This window comes from Bos taurus, chromosome 22 (assembly GCF_002263795.3).
Source record: "Bos taurus isolate L1 Dominette 01449 registration number 42190680 breed Hereford chromosome 22, ARS-UCD2.0, whole genome shotgun sequence".
Lineage (NCBI taxonomy): Eukaryota > Metazoa > Chordata > Mammalia > Artiodactyla > Bovidae > Bos > Bos taurus.
This window is the reverse complement of record NC_037349.1, coordinates 56,298,405-56,308,464: the sequence shown is the minus strand read 5'-3', so window position 1 is coordinate 56,308,464 and position 10,060 is coordinate 56,298,405. Positions and strand designations below refer to the sequence as shown.

General features: G+C 46.4%; 1 protein-coding gene across 4 annotated transcripts in view; it reads left to right on the top strand.

The window, feature by feature from the left end:
• Window positions 1–195: 195 nt before the first annotated feature.
• Window positions 196–10,060, top strand: part of IFT122 (intraflagellar transport 122) — a 68,930-nt gene continuing 59,065 nt past the window's right edge. For 3 of the 4 annotated variants that reach the window (XM_010817917.4, XM_005223076.5, XM_024982901.2), the window contains exons 1-3: window positions 196–325; window positions 6,981–7,047; window positions 8,376–8,460. In XM_010817917.4, the coding sequence (XP_010816219.2) occupies window positions 285–325; window positions 6,981–7,047; window positions 8,376–8,460 (193 nt within the window). In that variant the 5' untranslated portion in view covers window positions 196–284. 4 annotated transcript variants of the gene reach the window in all.

Here is a 10,060-nt window from a genome sequence, read left to right as displayed (position 1 = left end):
TCAGCAGCTTTCCGGCCGCCCCCTCGACCGCAGCCGCTATTTCCGCAGCTTAGCCAATCAAATCCTTCGTCAAGGAAGACGCACCGTTCCGACCAATCGCGGACGCCTCTAGGTTCCCGGTCCACCGTTCCAGCCCTTTTAGACATGCGCACTCGAAACCCTGGCGCGCGCAGCTCACTGCGCATGTGCGTTGCCAGGGGTAACGCAAGTAGACAAAGTGGCTGGCTGAGAGAGGCCTATTGCCGAGGCGGGGAGGAGGGGCCCGAGTCTTCAGGGAAACCGCGATGAGGGCCGTGTTGACGTGGAGAGATAAAGTCGAACAGTGGTGAGGATCGGGGCTGTCCGGGAGGAGCGGGAGGCCCCGGCCCTCGGGGATGGCGGGCGCCTTGGCGTGAATCCCGGTGGTTGCCAAGGGCAACGGGCCTGCGGGTTGGGCTGAGGACACTGAGCCCCCGGTCTGGGCGACTCCAAGGTCGCCCTCCCATCCCTTGGCAGATGCAGAAACTGAGGCCTGGAGTGGGAGCGAGGGGTTGTACCACGTATGAGGTAGCGGCCTTTGGAGGCGGCTTCACACGTCCTCACAATTTTATCTTGTTGCCTTACTCAAAAATCCATCCTGGGCTCCTCGGTGTTTTCCCAACTTGACAACTTTTTGCCACATCCACGTGTTGCCTATAGTCTTGTTTGTTTTTTCTCAAAATTGTCTGACTTATTTTTCTTTAAATATGATTTTACATTCTACAGGAACCCTTATTACTCCGTATATGAAAACCAGTAGCAGTCGCTGTAAGTGTAAGATAACTGTAGGACTTAAGGCAGGGAGAAACAAAAGGAGGTTAACAAGTTGTACGTAGATACTGTTGCTAGGGAACCTTTGAGCCTCAGGGGTACTGTCTTTAAAGCTGGAGATTTAGCAAGTGTGGTCGAGAGGTGCTTGCGATGAATAGCATCAAACCAAGACTTTGTCCTGTGTCTTGTTAGAAGGTTTGAAAGAGTCTCGAAAGAGAATGACTGTCTCACTTTATGATTCAATATTGTTTAATGTTCTGTTCCGTTTTTATCACCTAAATTCATCATTTTATCACCTAAACCATCGTTGAGTGGTTCTGTGAAGACCTACAAGACCTTCTAGAACTAACATCCAAAAAAGATATCCTTTCATTACAGGGAACTGGAATGCAAAAGTAGGAAGTCAAGAAATCCCTGGAGTAACAGGCAAATTTGGCCTTGGAGTACAAAACAAAGCAGGTCAAATGATAACAGAGTTTTGCCAAGAGAATGCACTGGTCATAACAAACACCCTCTTCCATCAACACAAGAGAAGACACTACACATGGACATCACCAGATGGTCAATACCAAAATCAGATTGATTATATTCTTTGTGACCAAAGATGTAGAAGCTCTATATAGTCAGCAAAAACAAGACCGGGAGCTGACTGTGGCTCAGATCATGAACTCCTTATTGCCAAATTCAGACTGAAATTGAAGAAAGTAGGGAAAAACCACTAGACCATTCAGGTATGACCTAAGTCAAATCCCTTACTATTATACAGTGGAGGTGACAAAGAGATTCACGGGATTAGATCTGATAGACAGAGTGCCTGAAGAACTATGGATGGAGGTTCATGACATTGTACATGAGGCAGTGATCAAGACCATCCCCAAGAAAAAGAAATGCAAAAAGGAAGAATGGTTGTCTGAGGAAGCCTTACAAATAGCTGAGAAAAGAAGAGAAGCTAAAGGCAAAGGAGAAAAGGAAAGATATACCCATTTGAATGCAGTGTTCCAAAGAATAGCACAGAGAGATAAGATTGATAAGATCACTTTCTCAGTGATCAATGCAAAGAGATAGAGGAAGACAATAGAATGGGAAAGACTAGAGATCTCTTCAAGAAAACTAGAGATACCAAGGAAACATTTCATGCAAAGATGTGCACAATTAAGGACAGAAATGGTATGGACCTAACAGAAGCAGAAGATATTAAGAAGAGGTGGCAAGAATATACAGAAGAACTATACAAAAAAGATCTTTATGACCCAGATAACCACAATAGTGTGTTCACTCACCTAGAGCCAGACATCCTGGAATGCGAAGTCAAGTGGGCCTTAGAAAGCATCACTACGAGTAAAGCTAGGAGAGGTGATGAAATTCCAGTTGAGCTAGTTCAAGTCCTAAAAGATGATGCTGTGAAAATACTGCACTCCATATGCCAGCAAATTTGGAAAACTCAGCAGTGATCACAGGACTGGAAAAGGTCAGTTTTCATTCCAATCCCAAAGAAAGGCAATGCCAAAGAATGCTCAAAATACCTGACAATTGCACTCATCTCACATGCCAGCAAAGTAGTGCTCACAGTTCTCCAAGCCAGGCTTCAACAGTACGTGAACTGTGAACTTCCAGATGTTCAAGCTGGATTTAGAAAAGGCAGAGGAACCAGAGATCAAATTGCCAACATCCACTGTGTCATTGTAAAAGCAAGAGAGTTCCAGAAAAATGAGAATTCCATGAGAGTTCCAGAAAAACATCTACTTTTGCTTTATTGACTATGCCAAGGTCTTTGACCATGTGGATCACAACAAACTATGGAAAATTCTTCAAGAGATGAGAATACCAGACCACCTGACCTGCCTCCTGAGAATCTGTATGTAAGTCTAGAAGCAAAAGTTAGAACTGGACATGGAACAACAGACTGGTTCCAAATTGGGAAAGGAGTATGTTAAGGCTGTATATTGTGACCCTGCTTATTTAATTTATATACAGAGTACATCATGTGAAATGCCAGGCTGGATGAAACACGATCTGGAATCAAGATTGCTGGGAGAAATATCAATAACCTCAGATATATAGATGACACCACCCTTACAGCAGAAAGTGAAGAAGAACTAAAGAGCCTTTTGATGAAAGTGAAAGAGGAGAGTGAAAAAGTTGGCTTAAAGCTCAACATTCAGAAAACTAAGATCATGGCATCTGGTCCCATCACTTCATGGGAAATAGATGGGGAAACAATGGAAATAGTGGCAGACTATTTTTTTGGGCTCCAAAATCACTGTAGTTGGTGACTGGAGCCATGAAATTAAAAGACGCTTGCTCCTTGGAAGAAACACCATGACCAACCTAGACAGCATATTAAAAAGCAGAGACATTACTTGGCCAGCAAAAGTCCTTCTAGTAAAATCCATGGTTTTTCCAGTAGTCATGTATGGATGTGAAAGTTGGTCTATAAAGAAACCTGAATGCCGAAGAATTGATGCTTTTGAACCGTGGTGTTGGAGCAGACTCTTGAGAGTCCCCTGGACTCCAAGAAGATCCAACCAGTCCATCCTAAAGATCAGTCCTGAATATTCATTGGAAGGACTGATGTTGAAGCTGAAACTCCAATACTTTGGCCACCTGATGCGAAGAACTGACTCATTGGTAAAGACCCTGATGCTGGGAAAGATTGAAGGCAGGAGCAGGGGACGACAGAGGATGAGACGGTTGGATGACATCACCAACTCTATGGACACGAGTTTGAGCAAGCTCCGGGAGTTGGTGAAGGGCAGGGAAGCCTGGCGTACTGCAGCCCATGGGGTAGCTGAATCGGATGTGACTGAACTGAACTGAAATTCATCATATAAGGTTGCATTTGGGGGAATACTGATTTACTGGGGAGTTTTCCACAGCCTGACTTTCAAAATCTTCCTTCATGATCTTTTCAGCTTCATTGTGAAGCCTCTGTTTTAGCTTCTGGAACAGGGCCATTCCCCCTCTGTCTTTTCTTAGGCCTCTCTGTGTGAGGAAAGCATGCCTTCATCTCACAGTGAAGTCCTGAACATCCTTAAGGCTCCCTTTGGAAGTAGTTGCTCTCTTTGTACTCTGTACCAGTAATAGCTAATGCTCACTCTGTGCCAAGCGCTGGTTAAGAACTTCATATTTTTTATCTCATCGTCACTTCACAACAACCCGCTGACATAGGTACTGTACTTATTTCCGTTTTACAAAGGAGGCAACTGAAGCACAGAGACGGTAAGTAATTTGTCAAGGTCACACAGTAAGTGATGGAGGTAGTTTTCTGGCTCACTCCAGAGCCAATGCTCTTAGCCACTAATTCATTATTCCCAGTGTTCCAGGGAACAGCAGGCTGAAATGCCTTTAGGAGTCAAGCAGGCAACAGAAGTAGGAGATGTTTATTTGTATCTTAAACACAAGGAATTGTCTGTTTTCGGTAAGGGTATTTCTCTTTTCTGTACTGCTCTTTTCTTAAAACATATAGCCTTTCTACTGTATCTTTCACTTCTACTTTTTAGAGATTTGAGTTAAAAAAATTTCTTTTAACTTATCTTTTAACTCTGTTATAAAAGTGCTCATAGCACAAGCTGCTGATAGCTAGCAACTGACCACTGGATTTGAGTTCTGGCTCTAACTGCATTGAGTGCATGCTCAGTCCACTCAGTAGCTGTGTATTTTCAAGCAGGTTAGTTAATTTTTTTTTACCTGTTTTCTCATGTGTGAAACAGATATAGGGTTGTTATGAAAATTAAGGAAGTTAACATGTGTAAAGCATTTAAACTGTACTTTGCACACATGTAAATAAATGTGCTTAATAAATATCAGTCACTGTTTTTAAAGTACTGAGAGCAGCCACAATTTGTTAAAATTGATAGTAACTCAGGAGAGTGGAAGGAGGGACAGCACAGACTCTAGAGTCAGACCTGAGTTCAAATTCTGGCCCTTTCACTGCTGACTGTGTGATGCTGGGCAAGATGCTTGACCTCTCTGAGCTGGGTGCCCTCAAGGGAAAGTGCAAGTGTTAGTCGCTCAGTTGTGTCCAGTTCTTTGCGACCCCGTGGACTGTAGCTCATCAGGCTCCTCCATCCATGGAATTCTCCAGATAAGAATACTGGGGTGGGTTGCCATTTCCTTCTCAACCAGGGATCTTCCCAACCCAGGGATCAAACCTGGGTGTCCTGCGTTGCAGGCAGATTCTTTTCCACTAGCGCCACCTGTAGTCGAGTAGTAATTCTTACCTCAAGAATTGTGAGGACGCCATAAAATAATGCATTTGAAGAGATGAACATGAGGTGTCTCTGTGGTAAATGCTCTTAAGTATTTACCAGAGTGTTTTGTTTGTGTGTTTTTGGCCACACCTTGAGGCTTGCGGGGTCTTAGTTCCCTCTGCTTAGTCCCTCAGTCGTGTCTGACTCTTTGCGACCCTTTGGACTGTAGTCCTCCAGGCTCCTCTGTCCGTGGGGTTTTCCAGGCAAGTATACTGGATACTGGAGTGGGGATTTTCCCAACCCAGGGATTGAATCTGTGTCTCCTGCATTGCAAGCGGATTCTTTACTGGCTGCGCTGGTTCCCTGCTTGCTGTTGTTCAGTCACTAAGTCGTGTCTGACTCTTGGAGATCCCATGGACTGCAGCACGCCAGGCTTCCCTGTCCTTTACTATCTTCTGGAAAAGTGAAAGTGAAGCACTCAGTTGTGTCCAACTCTTTGTGACCCCATGGACTGTAGCCTACCAAACTTCTCCACCCATGGGATTTTCCAGGCAAGAATACTGGAGTGGGTCGCCATTTCCTTCTCCAGGGGATCATCCCGACCCAGGGATCGAACCCTGGTCTCCTGCACCACAGGCAGACTCTTTACTGTCTGAGCCACCAGGGAAGCCCTCATTATCTTCTGGAGTTTATGCAAACTCATGTCCTTTGATTCGGTGATGCCATCCAACCATCTCATCCTCTGTTGCCCGCTTCTCCTCCTGCCCTTAATCTTTTCCTGATCAGGGGTCAAGCCCATGCCCTTGGCAATAAAATCTCTGTCTTAACACTGGTGGGCCGGGGAATTCCCCAGGGTGTCTAGTTTTGGTCCCTCACAGGTGCCCGGTTAATTTACCCCACGCCTAGCTTTTACAGTGGGCCATCACGGCAGTGCTGTCTGACACAGTCTTCCTAGGGTCACTGGAACTAATAAAGTCGCTGCCTGGAGGCATTTGAGAATCTTTGTCATATGGCTGCAGTCTCTTTTCTCCGGCCTTATCCCTTGCTCCCTGTCGCCCTGCACTGGCCACGTTTCAGTCAAATTAGGTTGTTTGCATGTTTGCTCTTCCCGCCGTCCCGTCTTTGCTTGGTTTTCTCTGCCTGAAATGCTGCGCTTGCCCAGTCTCCCCCTGCCTGTCTCTAAAGCCCTGCCTTTTTCACAAGTTGTGTTCTTTGTGAAGCTTTTTCTGATCCTCTTCAAATCAGAATACTCTGTCTTCCTGCTTGGAATCCCACAATATATGCTTTAATGTATCTCCTAAAGCCTTTATCACGGTCTTATTCTACACTCCATCCAATCTAAGAGGTCACTGTTTGTAAAATATTATTTTCTGTATGATTTAAGAGAGCAAAGTATGCTGCCAACTAAACTGACACATTATCAATTATAAGACGCATCCCAGCATCAGACATGTTCAAATATGAAAAAAAAGTGCGTGCTTTGGACTTGATGACACGTGGTTCTTTGTGAGTGTGTCTGAGCCTTGCCTTCCTACAGGGTGGTCATTTCATGACGGCAGGGAGGGACTGATTTTGTCATCTTGTAGCTGTTAGTTCTTAACATGGAAGAGGCACTTGGTAAACATCGGATTAATTGGAGGAAGTAATGATGTTTTAGTAAATGACCTGTGGATTTTCTGGCCCTCGCACATTTGTTTGTGTAGCCTTTATGGTTTCATGATGAGATAGTGCCCCCCACTGTTGACCCTTTGAATCGAGTCTGGCGTCTGGCTTCTGGACAAGTGGTAAGTGGGATACAACCCTAGCTGCCAAGTGAATTGCGATGGAAGGTGTGGTGATTGAATGGAATTTGCAACCGAACGCAATTCTTAGCTATTATTTTTCTTCCTCCTACACAAGCCGTGCTTTGTAATGGACATAACATTTGCTTTCCTGGCCGTTAGCCGGCCTCGTCATTTTGGCTGCTAATTGTCCCTTTGCCTTGTCTTGTCTCCTGTTTAGTGTATATGACCTCGCGTTCAAGCCCGATGGAACCCAGCTGATTGTGGCTGCGGGAAACAGATTACTGGTAGGATTTTGTCTGTTTCCTTTTTAAGTGCTTTTTTCCCCTCTCCCTCGTGTAAGTGCTCTGAAATTTGACCCGGTTTTTAAGATAAAAAAGGCAAGGGCGGAAAAACCAGTCATTACTTTTTAATAGGGAAGGAAATGGGCTATTTAAAACAGGTAGGTAAACTGTCTATCAGCTAGGAACCTGTGAACAATACCTCCTTTGGAGTCATTAATCTTTCACATTTTACTTTGAGACACCCGTGAACGAGTTGAAAAATAATTAATCAAAATGCCTTTGAAATGGAGCCATTTGTCAGTTCACATTTGTGTCGCCCTGAAAAATTCAAGCAACAGGACTCAAGGGGCTCCCTCCATGAAAAGCCAGACAGCCTGACCCCAATTTTAGGCACAGGCCCTTCCTAAAGAGTTCCATATGGATGTAGTCCTATTTTTCATATTCTCAAAGAATATAAGCTCCCACTGGAAGCTGTCCCAGTGTATAACAGTCGTTTTCAGAGAACACTTTATGTTTGACCTGAGAACCTTTGCCTGCTCGCCCCTTCCTCCTGCGTAAGTCCACTTCCTCTCGCTCTGTCGTCTCTAGATGTGCAGACGGCCTGCTTTCCACCGTCCGCGGGAAACCACATAATCTTAAAGCCCTGAGTCAGTTGTTCCACAGACTTCTTCTCCAGGGTAAACAGTCCAAATCCTTTTAGGTTTTTCCAGTAGGTTATCTTCTCCAACACGGACCCTTTCTGGAGGGTCTTGCCTTTATTTCCCAGACAGTGTGTTTTTTTCAGTCTCCACAAAATGTATGGATATCACACAGCTCTAAAATTCTACGTCCACGTTACAGCTGGGCTTTAGAACACTCCCTCCCACTTGCAGACCCCGAGCCCAGGTCTGTGACTCTCAGACTCTCGGGAGCAAGTGTGAAATGCCTCTCTGTGATGTCAGCAGTAGGGGCAGGGTTGCACTAGCGTTTCTTCCTGCTCACACTGGGCTCTTTGTGCTGGCTTTCTCTGGGAGGGTCTAGCTTGATTGGTCGCAGATCCAGATTCACGCAGGGGAGTGAATTTTGCAGGGAAGTTCCACGGACTGAACTTTTGTTTTCTTGAGCATTAATGGTACATTCCCAGCCATGTAACGTGCAGAATCGTGGCCTCTACTTCTTGGGTTCCCCAACTTTCACAGCCAGTCTGGTTTCTCTGTGTAGTTTCTGCTTGGTACAAACTGAGAATATTGACACATGTTTTGTTATGAAAATAAAAATAGCGGCAGTGACCTGCAGGAATTCTGACTCATGGATGCCACGTGGGTAACCTGTAGTTTCGTCTCCTTTGCCAGGTTTATGACACATCTGATGGCACCTTGCTTCAGCCCCTAAAGGGACACAAGGACACGGTATACTGTGTGGCATATGCGAAGGATGGTAAGCGGCTGCTCGGCTTCAGTCTCTGTCACGGCCTCACAGCCGCTCGTCTCTCTCCTTGCCTGGGCCCACGTCGTTAGTGAGCTCAAGCACCACTTCCGGTTTCGGAAGACAGTCAGTCTCTTAGACTTCAGTCATTCAGCTTAATTCAGTCATTTAAGTATTTATTGAGGCCCGTCTGTGGGCCAAGTATTGTTCTAGCTGCTTGAGGTACTTCAGAGACCAAAACAAAGATCCCTGCCCTTGTGGGACTCATGTCTATGTTGTGGGAGGGGAAGGGGAGAGAGTATGAGGAAAGACATACAATGAATGTACTCAATAAGTAGATTAAACAGTACGCTGGAAGGTGGTGAGTGTTAGGAAGAAGAGAAGGGCACAATAAGAGGGCTTGAGAGTGCTGGGCGGGTCGGCGCTGGGTGCAGGATGGGGCAGGGGAGTCAGGATGGCTTGTCGAGATGGGGACCAGTAAGCAAAGATTGAAGGTGGGGAGCTAGGGAAGTAAGGACAGCCAGTACCAGGGGAGGGGAGCTCCTCGTAGAGGGAACAGCCATTGCAGAGGTCCTCAGGTGGTCGTGCCTTCCTGGGGCGGGGACAGAGCATCGGTGGGAGCAGCAGGGCACGAGGGCAGAGAGGTAACAGGCGTGGGCTGGCTGGTTAACGTGCGCTGCCGCAGGATTTTGATCCTCACTGAAAATGGGGAACCATTTCTCTGAGCAGAGGAGAAATCTGATCTGATTTCTGTTTTAAATACTGGGAACAGCCTGCAGGGGGTGAGGGTGGAGGCAGAAGGACAAGTGAAGAATTGTCATCTTGTCATCCGGGCAGATATTATCACACTGGTGATGGCAGCTCAGATCCCTGTAGAAGCAGAGCAGGTCGTGAGGAGCGGATAGAGCTGGGAGGCAGAAGCAGTAGGATTGGCTGACAGTTGCATGTGGGGTGTGAAGGAAGGAGTCGGGGTGACTCCCGGGTTTTTGACCTGAGGGACTAAAAGGATGGAGTTGCCCTCCACTGAGATGAGGAAGGCTGCAACTTACCGTGAAAGGTCAGGAGCTCAGTTTCGGACACACTGAATTTGGAGACAGTTGATGCTGTAGGGAGGAGAGTGGGAAATGCCAGAGCAGTGTGGTTGAGTGAGAGGAGGGGAGGAGATCCAGGGCAGAGATGGGCATGGCGGGAAGCTGGGGGGTGTCCCTGCAGGTCCTGGCAACGGAATTCTGTCCCATCCTTTCAGTGAAGCAGGGAGCAGCAACACCTGAGAGTGAGGATGGGGAAGGAGGTGTCTGAGAGTTGAGGGCAAAGGAAGAAAGTCAGTCACCACCTGCCCAAGGGGCTGAGTAAATGGCCCCAGGAGGTGTCGTGAGACCCCAGCTACCTGAAAGGCCCACCTGAAGCTGGTGATCATGGATTGAAAGTGAACTCAGCGGTGTGATGATGTCTTTTTCTCCTTCACTTAGAGCTGCATAGATACGGAAGGGGCAGAGCAATTGGAGACGGGATTTAACCACAGTGGTAGGTTTACAGGCTCCTCTTAAAGATGAAGTTCGAGGGCAGGGGCAGAGGATGTATGCAAACGAGTGATTATCTACATTGACCTTGA